General features: G+C 44.9%; 1 protein-coding gene across 4 annotated transcripts in view; it reads right to left on the reverse strand.

Annotated features, from left to right (window-relative positions):
* The window catches only part of CDK12 (cyclin dependent kinase 12), a 28,775-nt gene extending 14,461 nt beyond the window's left edge, over positions 1–14,314 (reverse strand). For all 4 annotated transcript variants that reach the window (XM_062595633.1, XM_062595634.1, XM_062595632.1 and 1 more), the window contains exons 1-4: positions 13,183–14,314; positions 6,118–7,002; positions 1,784–1,960; positions 138–277 (exon numbers count right to left, since the gene is read on the reverse strand). In XM_062595633.1, the coding sequence (XP_062451617.1) occupies positions 138–277; positions 1,784–1,960; positions 6,118–7,002; positions 13,183–14,234 (2,254 nt within the window). In that variant the 5' untranslated portion in view covers positions 14,235–14,314. The remainder of the gene's footprint in view (positions 1–137; positions 278–1,783; positions 1,961–6,117; positions 7,003–13,182) is intronic.
* Between the last annotated feature and the right edge of the window lie 1,499 nt (positions 14,315–15,813).

A 15,813-nucleotide genomic window follows, 5' to 3' on the forward strand; every position in this document is an offset into this window, starting at 1 on the left:
AGACATTTCTGGTTCTACAGGTATTTGTCTTTAACTGTCACCACCACTAAGCCAGCAAATGGCTTTAAGTACACCCACAGTAACAGAGCAAGGCCATAAAGAAGCAGAGTCAATCTGAAGTCACTTGGCATCTTTACCTGTATCCTTGTCCTTGGCTTTGTATACCTGCCCGTATGTCCCTTCTCCAATAATCCCAATGATATCAAATTTGTCCACACAACGCTTTCCCCAGTCGCTTTCTGTCTGTCTCCTTTCCCCATATCGAGGGCAACAGATTCTGAAAGAGGGAAGAGGAATGTTAGACTCTTGAGCACTCTATCTTGCCCACAATCATGCAACAAATGCTAATTCCACTGTTTTAAGTTATGCCCCAAGAACAAATGCACAGTTCAGGCACCTTGCCCTTACACTCCTAGCAACTGTGCGCTTATTTAATAGTGTTCAGATAATCTCAGCTACTCCAGATACAAGAACTACTATGTAGAAATGTTATCCTTTACTTCAGTCAGATACTAAACCACCCCAGTAAAAACACTATATCACTATCGGATATTTCCCATCAGTTATGTATTTATAAGCTGTACATGGCTAATGAGCGACAGCTTTCTTCTACTAGGAAAATAAGGAAAACAAATCAGACTGGGGAAGACAAGCAAAGGGATATTATGCCACCTCACATCCACAGGCTTTGATATGGCAAAATCATTTTGTTATAGCCTCTCTGGGGCATGCAAACACCTATATAGATTTCTACAAAGACCTCACTACAACACAAAGTAGTTTGAAGAATTACATTACAGTAGGGCAAAAACACGTGTTTGAAGTCTTTTGCACAAACACAGGACATTTGATCTTTCTGTCTTTAAATAAAGCAAAGTGCAGCTAACAATATCTGTAAAAAAAAATAAAAAACAAAACCCACTACACATGCAAGAGTTTACTAACTCCTGAGAAATGTATGAATTTTGCTATCAAGGGAGGCTGCATATGCCTCGCAACATAACTGATAACATAACTTCAATTGTGCACAAAGAAGAGGGATGACTCCTTTCCTACATAATCTCTTCCTAAAAGCACTAGGCGCTTTATATAGGGACACTCATCAGGAGATTTATTTAGTAGTAGTTTCTAGGCCAAAGAAAAAGATGAAAGAACTCTCAGGGTAGATGTGGCTGAAGACTGAACGTAACACACTCCAGCAATTCCTACCATTGAAAGGATCAAGGAGAAGGACAACAGAATCTGTCACAACTTTGACATTAACTCTGAACTCTAGCTTCCGTTTGATGCACAACCTCTTCTTCCCAAACTGTAGCTACTGTAGTCTTAATTCTCAAAATTGGTGGCAAGTGGTCTTCAACTGTGAGTGGTCCAAATACAAAACACACCACCAGAAATGGATAAACTAAGTTCCTTTTTGTTCTGATAATGGATTATCTAAATACTAATCCACGGACATCAGATTTTCAATAAAACAGAAATGGCTGAAGATTTATAAATAAATGCACATTAAGCGTTATCCTCATCCTAGAAATGGTGGGGAAGATGCTAAGTGCAGGCAAAGCAGCTGCCAGATTCAGTTTTTTTAAAAAATGACTGCATTTTCAACAGTGCCATTTCCACACAAAGCATGGGGGCATACAGTCAGCTCTTGGTCTTTTAAAAGTGATATGGTACACACTGAAAACCTCCTCAAGCTCAAACAAGTCAGACTGACATTCGTGTGAAGAAACAGAAAACCTAACAATTCAAAAAAAGCCAAAAAAAAGTAAACCAGCCTTACTTTGGTCTCTTTTTGAACGGTTGCTGAGGTGGTGTGGCTGCCTTTGGTTCTGGGGAGTCAGGAGGAGATGGATCCCCTCCAGGGAGTTCTGGAGGAAGCGGGAGGTCCGTAAGTAAGTGTCGTGGTCTCTGCTCTCTATCTTTCTTCACAGGTTTCGGAGGAAGAATCTCTTTTGGACTAAACTCCGAAAAGTTAATATGATACAAAGGTCAGACTTAACAGCCAATTAAAAACAAAAACATCACTATTGCAGGCCAGAAGCTCTATGTTTGAGCACAAAGTTAAGAGCCAAGTTTAAGTGGCAAAATTAACATAGCCAAGTATAAAACAAAGAATAGTTAATTTTTTTTTACACAGCTAATAAATCAGTGGAGGAAAGCTAAGTTTGGATGCACTGTCTTCAAACACACTGCTCTTTGCAGCTAGAACTCTCAGTTTACGCAAATAAGTAGTTTTTCTGAAGTTCCTAGAGTGCACAGAATTCGGATTATCATCGGGTTACCACTTGCTGACTCTTACTTCTTCTATCTCATCCATTTATTATAAAGTAATTAAATGCATGACCTGTTAAGGACCACCATAAACACACACACTCAGAATTAAGTCTCTACATAACTTGCTTTTAAATTCTCAGCAAGGACTAAAACATCACTCTGACTTCTGCATATTGCTGAGAAACCAAGAATTTTTTGTTTTGTTTTTAATTTAATTATCAATGGCATCGGAAGCTTGGTTCAGACTAGCAAAAGTCTCATAAGCAGAACCTAATTTCTCCCTTCTTTTTGCATGTGGCAAGGAGAATTCCTAGGTCTGAATAGTCAGTAATTCTTCTCCATGAAAATCTGTTTTAACAGAACAAGAAACTGATTCAGAGATATGAACAACCTTTCAAAGTTCATTCTTAGGGCAGCCAGCAGGGGTTTGCTCTTTGTCAGCATCAGCAAGTCTCACGATCATCAGCACAGAGAAACTCAGCATAAACAAACTGATGGAAGTAGGTCATTTTCCCAATTTTCTTATTAGACACTGCTCAAACTACCTGAAAATCTGTTGTGCAATACAGTTAAGACACAAGCAACACGAAAGAAACACTCTGGAGCCAAGCTGTGACATCTTCTGTACAGAAAGCAGGGAGCAGTCTCGTCCTGCTGCTAGTGGTCACAGGACTAACCCAAAGTCATGCTACTGTAGCAAACACGCTCTGATAGGCACTACCATGAGCAGTATGTATCCTAGAAATAATAAAAGTAAGAGAGCCGCAGGGGCTGAAGCTCAGCCCCCACTAACTGTACATCTTTCATTAAGGTGCAGAATGATATCCAGGCAGCTCACTTTGGCAAAGCAGAAGTCACATCTCAAACCGTCACATAGGACAAATGCCTCACTCTGCTCCAAAAGAGTGCATCAGTTCAGTTTTGCTTTCATTACACCTCTCGTACATATACTTGAAACACTGTGATCCACCATCCAGTTATTACAGACTGTAGTAAATTCATGACAACAAGATTTTTAAACCAACTTGCTGTTCAATCCACTTTTAACCTGCAGATAATTTGTTCCTGATAGTATGTAGATATCTAATAGTATATACTAAACCTTGTCTTCACAGCTCTGTCAAAAAGCCTCTGCCTTCACACATCAAAAGCAGATTTCTTTGAAAGGCTTTCTTGGGAAGTGCAAAGGTGCGTCCATAGCGTTAACGCGCAGATGCCCAGCTTCCCAGGAGTTCCCTTCTCTCCCTCTCAAATAATCCTTCTCTTGCTGGTAACACTGTTACCTTTGTTTAGTTATTTACAGCTGCTTAGTTAATCTATTTGTACGTTAGCATTAGTGCTACTAGATGTTACTCCTATTTTAATTACCGCCAGAACACTCAGACACTTCACTAGGCTTTTTTTTTTAATGGGAAAGCTAAACAAAGACTCCAGAGCTGCCCAAGCATAAAAATGACAAACTGCAATCACGAAGTGTCTGACAAAGACTCCCAGAAGCTACCTGCCTTCTCTCCCTCCCCTAAAATAGAGGGTACACGATCAATCAGCTCGCTATTTTTAAACTGTGTCAGTGCTATGAACTAGCAACCGGATGTTCCCAGAAACCTATGCAAGCTTTGGGATTTCTGAGCACAACATCCATCAAATACGTACAAAGCTTGTACCACTTGACTCTAAACATCTTTTTCCCCTCCCTCCGCTATGCTTCCAGCTAGGGGAAGCAACCACAGCACATCTTGATTTCTGAAATGTCTAAAAGCATTACAGACCAAAGATAACTCAAAAGTTTGGCCAGCATGAAGAAAGGCCAATGAGTGAGTCTCTCTAGTCAAGTGAGATGCTTCGTACTTGGACATTTCAAAGCATATTTTCAAATCTCATGCTTACCATGGTCTTAGACCTCTGCAGGAATGTTTTCCTAGTCTCAGTATAGCAAGGAAAAAAAATCTACTTAAAAAAAAATTTGTTCATAAATATGGAGTCAGTTTGTTAAGAGTGAGCTTCCGTGTATGGTCAGTGCCATTTGAAACTAACACTAGACTCAGCAGATGAAGTGGGATTTCCCCTATTTTTATTGGGAAAACGTCACTGTAAACTCTAGCAACCAGCTGTTCTATTATCCACATTTCCAAGTTTATAGTGATGGCAAAGATGGAACAAAGACTTTTACATAATCAAGCCACACCTACGTGGAAAATAAAAGTTCTAGATGTGACTGGCTGAAAAATACAGTATTTGCAGTACTATTTCTATGGTTGGAGATGGATGAAAATAGAAGAAAGAATCTTGCTTAAACTGGCACTTGAATGGGGGGAAAAAAACCTACAATCTCTTAAAAGCTACTGTTCATCCCAAATACATTAAAACTAAATAGATACTTGCTGAATAACATTAAACAGCTTGAGAAGGACAAAATAAACATGTGCAAGTTTAACTTATATGATGATCACAGTGACAGCATTGCCCTGATTTACATCAATACCAGGGTAACCCATGAAAATCAATTAAGTGAATCAGAGAATATATAACATACTGTTTGTTTAGACAGTAGGGTAATTAAATCATAACTCTCATGTAAAATATTTTGTTAAAAAACATACTTTACTAACAACAGAGACACCTAATACATCTTTAGCGAGGGCTAGAAAGAGACAGAAGTTGTAAGGGAACTACGGCTATTCAGATCAAGTAGGAAAAATACCAGTGATTATCTTATAATAATATACTAACAGCTACAAAGGGGGGGGGAACCCCAACTTTTTCCTCTTTTACACTTCTGCTTCTGATATTCTGTAGTGTGCCCCCTGACAAACACCCCAAAAAGAAGAAAAAAAAACAGTCTATTCCTTCAGAGTTTGTGTTAGAAGTCGAGCAGAAGACCAGCTATGTAAGGTAGATCCAGAGTAGCTGTGAGAACTACAGTTCACAGGAATGCATTAACTCTGCAAGTTCCAATTAGAAATGATAAGAGAAAGGATTTCCTTGCACTTTACGGCTACACAGCAGCACAACTACACCGGCAGTATGCAGTACAAATAAAGGACATGCTGCGTGTGAAAGAGGAAGGCACGTTAGTCACTCATGTAATCATTAGATCTATAACTTCAGGTCTAATCACCTTCTCAGACCAGCTCTTTGACAACAAAAAGAGTAACTTCTATTTTTTAAAGCTCAGAATATTGAAGTAGGTGCACTTTTACTCCCAACATTGATATGTTTCCATTTTCAAAGAAGTAACACCTACTTTTTAAGCAAGAAGTATTATGAATCATTGAATAATTTAATACTAATAATTTAAGTTAATTCAATATTTAACTTAAAATAGTGCCTTTTTCCCCCCCTCCATGTAGGCATGGCTTGCATGCTCAATGATTTTGAAACAGAAATAGCTGTTTTAGGTTCTTGTATTCAAGTTGTTAACTGTTACTTTAAAGATAAATTTAGGAGCATTAAATAATCAATTTCAAAATAAGCTTTTGCAAATGACTGCAATGCAAAGGGTGTAGGATTCTGGATCCTCACGTCATTACTATAACAAACACGAATTAAGTGTGATTTGAAATTTCTAGTAACCAGCATTTAAACAGTACCCAAACTACTCTTCCTTACTGAGACGAGATGAACCTATCAGCACAGGATCATAAAACTCTCCATGTAGAGCTGAAAGGCCAAACCTAGAAATGGCTGTACAACAAGATATTTATTATACAACAGCATGGTCTTCACCATATTCTGCTGGATAAGTTAGCAACTATCAAACTAATCAAAATAAGTTTGCTGTTCCTTTCAGTGTTTTGCTTTCAAATACAAACAAAAAGACGCTGTTTCATGTGATCTTACCTATCCAAGTCATCTTCCCCAACTAAAATAGGGGGAAGTGGGAGCGGAGGCAACGTCGAAGTTTTCAGGTGTGGGATAGCAGCCGTCATGGACACTTGTGTTTTTGTAGCGACTTGGACAGAAGACTGAGAGTTCACCTGAGAGGATAAAGTAGACGTCCTTGGGTGGGAAGAAGATGGCAAAGATGTTGGGACTGAAGTAGGAACCTGAACAGGAGTCAGCTGGGATGGTGGCAAAGGTGGAACAGCAGGTGATGGAGGCAAAGGTGGCAACGGTGGAGTTGGAGGTGGTGGTGTGGTTGTCGGCAGAGGTGGAGGAGGTGATTTTATTGAGGGTAATGGGGGCGGAATCTCCTTCTCTGCTGTATCTGTCTCTTTTGGAGATAGAAGCTCCTCTTTCACTACTACAGGCTTTAAGTCTTTTGTTCCCGTCTGTTTTGAATCTTTAACTGGAACAGGATGTTTCCTTTCAGAGTTCTCGTCCGCCTTGATTTTTGTTGTGTCTGCAGATGCTTTAGTCTCTGCATTAGTATATAGTAAATTAACTAATTCTGTATCTGAAGATGATTTTTCAGATTTAACAGTTTTGGTGATCTTTTTAGACTCTGTTCCAGACTCCTTAAGTTCAGCTGAGCTGTTCTCCTTTCTAGATAGGAAAACAGGTGAGCCCTTTGCCTCTTTTCCATCCACCTTTGCTGCAGCTGCTGCTGCTGCAGCTCTTTCCTTTTTCTTCCTGCTGAGTTCTGCTCCTAGACTAGAATTCAGTGGTAGCCTGGTAGGCGATATACTGGAATGGCGACTACGTGACCCAGACCTCTGCTTCTTACTGTGAGATGATGAGTGTCTTGAATACCCAGGACTTCGACTTCGGGATTTCACAGACTTCCTATGGAGAGGACAGGAAGAAGGTAAGTGACAAGAAGCATCTCAACCTCTGAGCTACTCACCAACATTATTAGCTCTCTCAGAAAATAATTCTAATTCATTATTTGTCAACTAAGATTAAAGAGTCCATAACAACTGTCAGGAGAGATTCCAGTTACTAGAACTGCTTTGAGACCTGAAACTTACTACATTAGTCAAGATCTAGTTTCCAGCATTAAGACTGTCCTTACAATCATACAGTTAAAATAGAAGTGAAGGCTCAAGATTGGACAAGCCTCAAGGTAATGATGAGATCACAGATGCATGCACTAAGCAGATGACTTTAGTTAAGAGAATGAGCCAGCAGTTTACAAATCTTCCACAGTAATTACGTACAGCTTTAGAGAAAGCAACAGATAAAACAGGACTGCCCTGATGGGAATCCCACCTAAGAAAACATCTCACTTCAAGCTAATTTTTCCCCTGGTTCCCTTGCTATCATCAGAACTTAAATTTGCATATTGTGATTCAGGGAAAAAAAAACAGGAATTTTAATTGTGTTGAGGTATATTCAGAAGGTCTCAGTCTTCACCTACAATAAACAGCCTCTAAATTAGTAATACATGCAGGGGGGAAAAATAAATAAATAAAACAGAAAAAGCCACTCTTACTGAAAAACCTGTACTGCAATATGAGCAACAGGCAAGGCAGGAAGCGCCTCACACTATCAGCGTTCGCACCATAAACACAAGATGATCCTAGTCAGAAAACTGCAGTAACTGCAAGTTCACTAGAGACTGATTTGGAAACAAATAAAAAAAAATAGAATTAGAAACTTCTGCTTTGGCATATTTATATTGGCATATAATTTTGATATATATGTTGGAAATAGAAGAGTCCTGTTTCCTCTACTTCAGGAGGAAGCAGGTTACAAGATAGCATACTTTACCTGTATGCATGATAGACTTCACTGGATTATAAAAGCTGTGTTTGCCCACAGAAAAAAGTGAGGGGGGGAAAAATTAAAGATATACCCCATAGAGGCTATAATAGAAACTATGCTCAAAGTTGATTTATTAATGATTAATAAATAAATCATGCCATAACTAATTTTGAAGATGTAGAATTCTTTTAAAACAGTCACACTGTGTTAGAAAAAAAAATGACTAGTTAGAAAAGCCCGCTAACACCAAGTATGTTTGAATGCAGTAGATGCTTGGCTCACTCATAACAGTAACCAGAATGTAGTAAGAGAGAAAGATGTAAGTTTTTTATACTGGTACACAAATTAGTTCTATCCCAAGAGACTATAACCACTTAGAAAATCAACTGGAGAACTGAGACTAATGCAAATTACCTTACCAGTCCCCACTACCTTCAAGGACAGGCACAGTTGTGACTGCATGGGCAGGTGAGGAGTCTCACTGCAACCTGGCATGGAGTTCGAGCTGAACAGAGCCCCATTCCCGCACTCCCCCAGGCACACACATTGTCTCCATCAATAGTAAATACAACCCCAAACTTCATGATAATAGTGGTCAAAGAGCAGGATGAGTGGTCATCTTTAGACATAAAAAAAAAAAAGACGCCAAAAGGAGGAGTCTTCTGAAGTCACTCAACTATTTTTCCCTCTTCAGTAAATTAGTCTTTGATGGGAATGCTACCTCAAGATCCTGCCTTTTTCCAAGGGTTCTAGTTAATGAGTTTATTTCTCAAACAGTTTACCATTCAGATAGCAATTCACTTGCCTCATCCCAGCACAAAGTTGCCAGAAGCTGAAAAAGCCACAGCAGGTTGTAGCTTACTGCCACCACAAATAGTTTAAGAGCTACCATTCCCTATCACAATTCTTTCAAGATAGTATTGGAACATCTGAAACAGAATCTAAGTTCCCTGTCTTCTATCCTTCTTCCTGAAGATAATCTCTTCCCAGTTATATCAATTCAACTGGCTGCACAGCTGCATTCTAAACAAGATCACTCAGCAGATTTGGTGTAAGAAAACTTCTCCAAAACCACATATTTACTTTATTTGTAATAGTGCTAGTTTATAAATACAGCCACAAAAACCACCTGCATGGACACAGTCAAGGAAAAGGTATTGCTGGAGGAAATGGGGGGACGCATGGACATCAGCCTCTCACACAGGGGCTGCTGCAGAAGGAGTTGCATCACAGAGCCACCACTTCAGACCTGTACACGACTCCCTCCCTTTCCACCACCAAATATATGGGCACCTCTGCTCCACCAGGAACAAATCTGCCTCCTGTTTTGTACTAATAGTCTCTTCTGCTCTACAGGCACTACTCACTCTTTTTGTCTTAAGTTGTTTATAGCTATTACATAAAGTGCCATTGTTTCTAAGCCCACTTTTCAGCTTAGTGTTTACGGCTTGTTACACCTGAAGGCACTACATCCAGAAACTTGTCTGCTTTGCCAGCTACATCAACTAAGCCAGTAAGAGAGACTGTTCTACAACAAATTTTACCTCTTATATCATTAGACCATCAAAAGCCTCAACATCAGTGCTCACTGAGGGGCAATCTTCCACAGCACCTGCTTTTATCACTGCTGAAAAACTCAAAAAGATGCAATAAGAGAGAAAATGCACAGGCAGATTTTGCTTTTAAAGAAACTCTTCCCCTCCAGAATGATCCTTTCATGGCTTTACCTGCAGCCAGTCAGTCAGTACTTTTACCCCTTCCTCACCCTTACATGAGCTAACAGCACCCAACAGCTTACTTGATTTGCTTTAATTAACAGGAACTTGGAAGAAGAGAAGACTGTCAGGCCTACTCACCTTTCTTTCTGGATAAAAGTGCCCCGGGTTAAAAAAAAAACAACAACAAAAAACCACCTCATTGTCTAACACTGGCAACTAGAAATCCAAAATATTAACCATGATGTCTGTCAATTAACATGGAGGAAATCAAAGATGATGGCTCATTTAAAAATTCAAATCAAAAAGCATTATTAAATTACCTGATATAATTAGAGAATTAGAATGGTCTTCAGAGGAGGAACTGCTGGAACTCTCCAGACCTCTTCACGCTGAGAAAGAGGCTATTGCCAATAACTGTTGGCAGAGGTGACCCTGAATCAGTCCACACTTATGGACTTCCACATTATCCACTATACAAGCTCTTAAGATCATCTATCAACATTAAAATATTATACCTCAATGGAAGTGAGGGGTAAAGGATAGACTAGTATCTGGGAAGCTTAACTGCACACCCCATGCTGTAATCGCTCAGGGAAAGCCCAAACAGAAGGCTACTGTTTCTTATTTATGAATGCCTGATGACCTTGCATGGATCTGCATAACAGCAGCCACTATTACAGCACGTGCACACTCACTTAGATGCTTTACTTACTACAGAGCACAACACACCTTCAGCAAGTTGAATGACTCTAGAATTTCTTCTAGTTTTAGCTGCAACAACAACATTTGCTACAAGGAATGGCAAGTCACATCTGTTATTTTCCCTACTGACCAAATCATCCCTATTTCCTCCTAAATTGAAAGCAAGTTGCTTGGTACAACCATTTAAAATGCAAGCATTCTGTATTCCCTCTAATCAGCACAGCATGTTGATTTAGTTCCCTAGAACTGTATTATGGACATATAGATTAAAGAAAAAGAAGAATGTACTTGGAAGAAAAAAAAGAAATCAGGCAGTGGAAATAACTTAGTGTCCCAGAAAAGCCTAAATTACCTCCTCCGAAGAATTTAAGCTGTAGTCAGATGTTCATGCAGAATTGAGGGTACCCGTTTAAGATGATTCATCTCCCAAACCGTTTGTTACTGCCCCTCTGCAGGAGCCAGTGGAACATATCATGCAGTCACTCCATGGCTACCCTGGTGCAAAGTCAGCTGCCTCCATTTAATGCTCATCTGCAGCAAGTCAACCAAAGCTGACTTTTCAGTGGAGCAGGTGGAGGAGTGCTCAGCTGATCAGTTCCTTCAGGTGAGTTCTTGGACAGCCTTCAGCAGAGGGGTAGTACCACACAGCTGGGGGACATCTCTGGCCTCTGGAGCAGAGGTTTGACCATAAATGGAAATTGACTTCCACACTGCACCGACTGCAAGCTTAATGAAGCAAAGCCAACATATTAATTACAACTTAAAATTTGCCTAATATATGGAAGACATTAAATTCTCTCCCTCCTCTTAACAAAATCACCTAAGGCAGATGTTTTCTGAAGGCATAATCCACGCTTTATGTTCTGCTCTAAAAAAAATATACATCAAAGCCATTAAGTTATCTTTCAAGAAAGGAGAGAAGAGTGACAGGTTATCAACTGAAGTCACAGATTCAAAGACTCTAGTACAAGCAGAGTGTAAACAATAAGTAACCTTTGAAATCTATTTTGGTTTGGGTCTAGCTTTTTGTCAGTGAGTCAAAGATGCCTTTAAAAAGTTTCCTACGTGGGTATGTAAGTTCAGGGAAGCACAAAATGCTTCAGAGTTGCTCCCATAGTTAGGGGAGAAAGCGCTTGATTCCTCCGGTCAGGAGCAACTGGCTATTCAGAAAGATACAACTTCAGATCTGCTTGGGAAATAAGGCAACAGGGGATGTGCATGCACGGCAAAGACCACCTTTTAGCATACCACTTCACTTCCCAAGTGGTTTCTCCCTGGTTACAGCTGAGCACAGACACTTAGCAGATCTCATGTGCACTCTTACCTCACATAACATACAGAAGTTTCTACCATTTCGTTCTTACTCTTGCACAAAGCATTACCAACTAACCTGTAAGAGCAGAGCCATCAAGGCAAAAAGAATTGAGGGGAGGGCAAAGAAAGCCATCAAGGATTCTCTCTCAACATCTCTCAGGTATACATACAGAAAATAGGGAGGGGGAGAAATAAGCCTGGCGTCAGCTGGGTGAAGACGAGACAGGGTAACTTTTGCTCATTTCTACTACAATTTTACACAGTAGACTTTAAATAACAGCTTCCAGGATAATACACAGTGCATTTCTCTTACAGCGAGGAGAAAGGCGATGTTTCAGCCCCAGAACAGAACAGAGTAGTCTCTGAAGTTGAGAGAGGAGATCTAGTAACAAAAGCCAAATTCCAAAGTCACCAAGTTCTCTGGCAACTACTGATCACATAACTAAGTTCTGGAGGCAGACTCTTCTCTCACAGCTCCTATTTGGACCAAAGGATGCAGCACTGCCAACACAGTACAGAGCATTTCAATAGTTATTACATTCCAGGTCAGATCTTAATTGCCATGGAGCTACAACCAAAGCTCCACAGCACACACAGCAACAACTGGGAACTCGCTCAACCTAAACTGAAGCTAGAAAGAAGAATCAACATTAGACTATGTATTCGTGCACATAACAGAATAGTTAATGAACATCTGAAATAAAACACAGTTAGCACCACTTTCAAGTAATAGTTTTGTTCTGTAGCAGTATTTCTGCCGGGGGTGGAAGGGGGAGGAAAAGGAAAGAGAAAAAATATAATTAAGCCAAAACACAACTGCTTACTACTTGCTCTTCCAGAATGCCCTGATTTCAGAATATAGAAGCAAGTAACTCTATTACTGAGAAAGTTTAGGCTAGAAAGATGCAGTTTACACGTGGTCATCTCTAATTCAAGGAAAGAAAAAAAAAATAGTCAGTTTAGAAAGAGCAAGATACACTCAAAACAAAAGCCACCCTCCTGAAAAGTGCGAGCAAGTTTCCACATCTAGCAAAAAGATAAAGGATTCCAGAAATAGGTGAAAACATTCCTAACTGAAATTCAGGCCAGTGAAGTGCCTCAGGAGCGGAAAGGCTCTGTCTCCCACGGACATGCAGCTCCCTGCTCCCCTTCGCTCTCTTCTGTGAGGGGCCACCTCTAGAGGTGAGTGTAATTTAATCCTGAGAGCTCATTCAGTCCTAGGCCTCTCTGCTGAGAGCCAACATGGACGCTGCATAGTGCCAGTTAGGGAGGTGTTTTCTGAAGTGTGAACACCATATTAAAGAGAACTGCAGTGAACCTCACCAAAGTAATTCCACACAGGTCACCCTGTGGCCAATTAATGCAGCCGTGGGACAGAGTGATCTGGGTCAGATCTAGATTACAAAGGGGGTTAATTTCCACATCCCCAGAGCCACCTCAACCACCCCTAGATACTTCCTCCTTTCCCCTTCCACTTTTCCTTCCCCATTGCCCAGCCAACAAAAGCAACACGGAGGTCACGCACCTGGCTATCGGACTTCGGCTCACAGACCGCTTCGCCACAAAAGGGCTGCTTGAGCGCCTTCGGCCATACGGGCTGGGTGACCTCCCGCTGTATGACCCACTTCCTCTCTCGTAGCTTGAGGAGCGCCTCCTGTTATAGGGGCTTATAGACCTCTGTCTCCGGCTGTAAGGGCTGGGAGACCGAGTGTTCGACTGGTAGGCCACAGGCTCCTTGTAGGGCGGGCTGATCGACTGCCTGCGTGACGAGCCACCAGGGCTCTTCTTGTAAGAATCATAGTTACTGGATGTATGAGACCGGGGAGGGCTGATATCATACTCCTGGATGTAGGAGGCTCCTGAAGGGCTGTCATCCAATTTAGGGCTGTCAGACCATTTTCTGTGGGGACTTCTGGATTTCCGCTTCGGACTGTCAATTGTTTTATAACTTTTTGGAGCATCCCTTTTCCGGTGGCTTTTACTGCGCTCCTTGTGACTGGATTTGAGCTCCCGATCCTTCCTGGATTTCTCCTTGTGCGCTTTGGCTGATCGGGACTCCTTGTTGCTACTCTTTGAGGACAGCGACTTAGGGCGCTCCTCATCACTGAGGAGTCTCTTGGAGGATCCTGATATTCTGTCCTTGGTGGACCCTGACCTGCTAGAAGCCTCCAGGCTTTTTTCTAACTTCCTCTCCTTCTCTGCCTGCTTACTCTTCATCAGCTCACGAATGCGCTTGTGCTGGTGGTGACGGTGCTTCTGTACCCTTTCACTCCTGTCCGTTTTCCTTTCCTCGTTCTCCCTCCTGTCCAGCTTGAGAGCCACATCATCAGAGAAGGTATCCGAATCTGAACTGATGTCGTCGTACTCCACCAGCGGCTTGATCATTGCGCCCAAGGGTGCTGTGGTCTCTTGGGCTGCCAGCGGTGACTCCTTGGAGTGCCTGGACTTATGCCTCTTGTGCCTGGAGGCCAGACGATGCCTCTCCTTGCTGTTCGAACTGCCGCTGCCAGGCGCGTGCTGCGAGGACCCCCCACCGCCCCCATCCTTCTTGCCCCCATGTCTCTCCGGATTTGGCATTCCTCCTCCACTGTGCTTGAAAGAGGGGAGGGGGGGAATCCTCCAAAACCCCCAAACTTTAAACTCCCTCAGCACCCAGTTCCCTCCCCTCCCACCATTCACAGCAGCGTCGCCCCCTGCCTCGACCCTCCCTGCCGCCAACACCCCCCTGTCCTACATGGGGAGCGGGCCGAGGAGCTCGGCCCCGCGGCGGCGGCGGCGGCGGAAGGGAGGCAGGAACCGGCAGGGGCGGCGGAAGGGCACCGGCCTCACCGCCTCATCCGAGGGGCCCAGGCCCGGAGGGCAGCGCCGCCGCCGCGGGGGCGCCCCGGGAAGGCGGGGCCTGGGCCCAGGATCCCTCCTCCCCCGCCCCCACCCTCCCCCCTCAGCCCCGGGCCCCGCCGCGCCGGCCCCTCGCCTCGCCCTGCCGCCGAGGCAGAAGGCCCGCCGGGCGCCGCCGCCGCCGCCCCGCCGCCGCCGCCGCGTGCCCGGCCCGGCCCGCCGCGCCCCCCGCTCACTTCCCAAAGCGAAACGGCACCGCGTCCGAGGGGGGCCCCCGCCAACTCTCGCGAGAGCGCGCCGCCTCTCGCGAGAACGCCGCCGCCCTCCGCCCCGCCGCCGCCGATCCCGCGAGAGCTGCCGGGAGGGGAAGGGGGGGGGCTAAAGGAAGGGAACCGGGGCGCGCGCCTCCTCTCGCGAGAGCTCGGCCCGCCTCCGCGCGAGGCTGCTGATGACGCGTTCGCCGGCGTCGAATGAAACTTTATTCGGGCCCCAGGAGCGGACAATTCCCCCTCCCTTTTCCCGCCGCGCGCCCTCAACAAAACTTTATAAGGGCGCGCAGGGCGGCCAGCCCGCCGCCTCCCGCCGGGCGGCGGCCCCAGGCACCGGCTCGGCCCCGGAACACTCTGATGGTGCAGCAGGCCCCTCCCGGGGCTGGCGCTGAGGCCTGGCCGCCCCGGGGGTGGGGGGGGAGACGGCCGGGCCCTCGCTCTGCAGTTGGCTCGGAACTCAGGGGAGAGGTTTCACAGCAGTCCCGCGGTTTCTTAACACCCGCCCCCGTTTGGCTGGTCACAGGCGGGGGTTTCTTCGCCCGGCACTGAAGTGACCGGGCTTAACGCGGCGCTATCGCCCCGCTTCCCCGCACGGGCAGCCGCTGCCGCGGGAAGATGCGGGCACGGCGGCCACCCGCCGGCCCGGGCGCGCGGAGCCGCCGCGGCCTGGGGGTGAGGCAGCCAGCTCCACCGCCCGGCAGGTAGATCTCCCAGAGGGAGCCGTCAAGGCGGGTCACCGAGCAGGGGACCGCGGCGCCGGGCCCGGCCGGGCAGCGCCGCGGGGGGACGCCGCGCTCCCCGGGCCACCCCTTCCACCCCGCCCTCCGATCTCGCGAGATCTCGGCGGTGCGCGCATACCGTGGCTCTCGCGAGAGGACGCGGCGGCGGTCTCGCGAGAGGTCGGGCAGCGCCGCGCGCCCGCCTCGCAGCTGCGGCCGTTGGGATGGCGGCGGCCGCCGCCGAGTGAGGCCGGCGCGGAGGGCCCGGCCGCCGCCGCCGCCCGCCCAGCCGCCTGCCCGACGCGAGGCCGCCGCCCCGGGCCGCCCGTC

This window comes from Rhea pennata, chromosome 26, assembly GCF_028389875.1.
Source record: "Rhea pennata isolate bPtePen1 chromosome 26, bPtePen1.pri, whole genome shotgun sequence".
Taxonomy (NCBI): domain Eukaryota; kingdom Metazoa; phylum Chordata; class Aves; order Rheiformes; family Rheidae; genus Rhea; species Rhea pennata.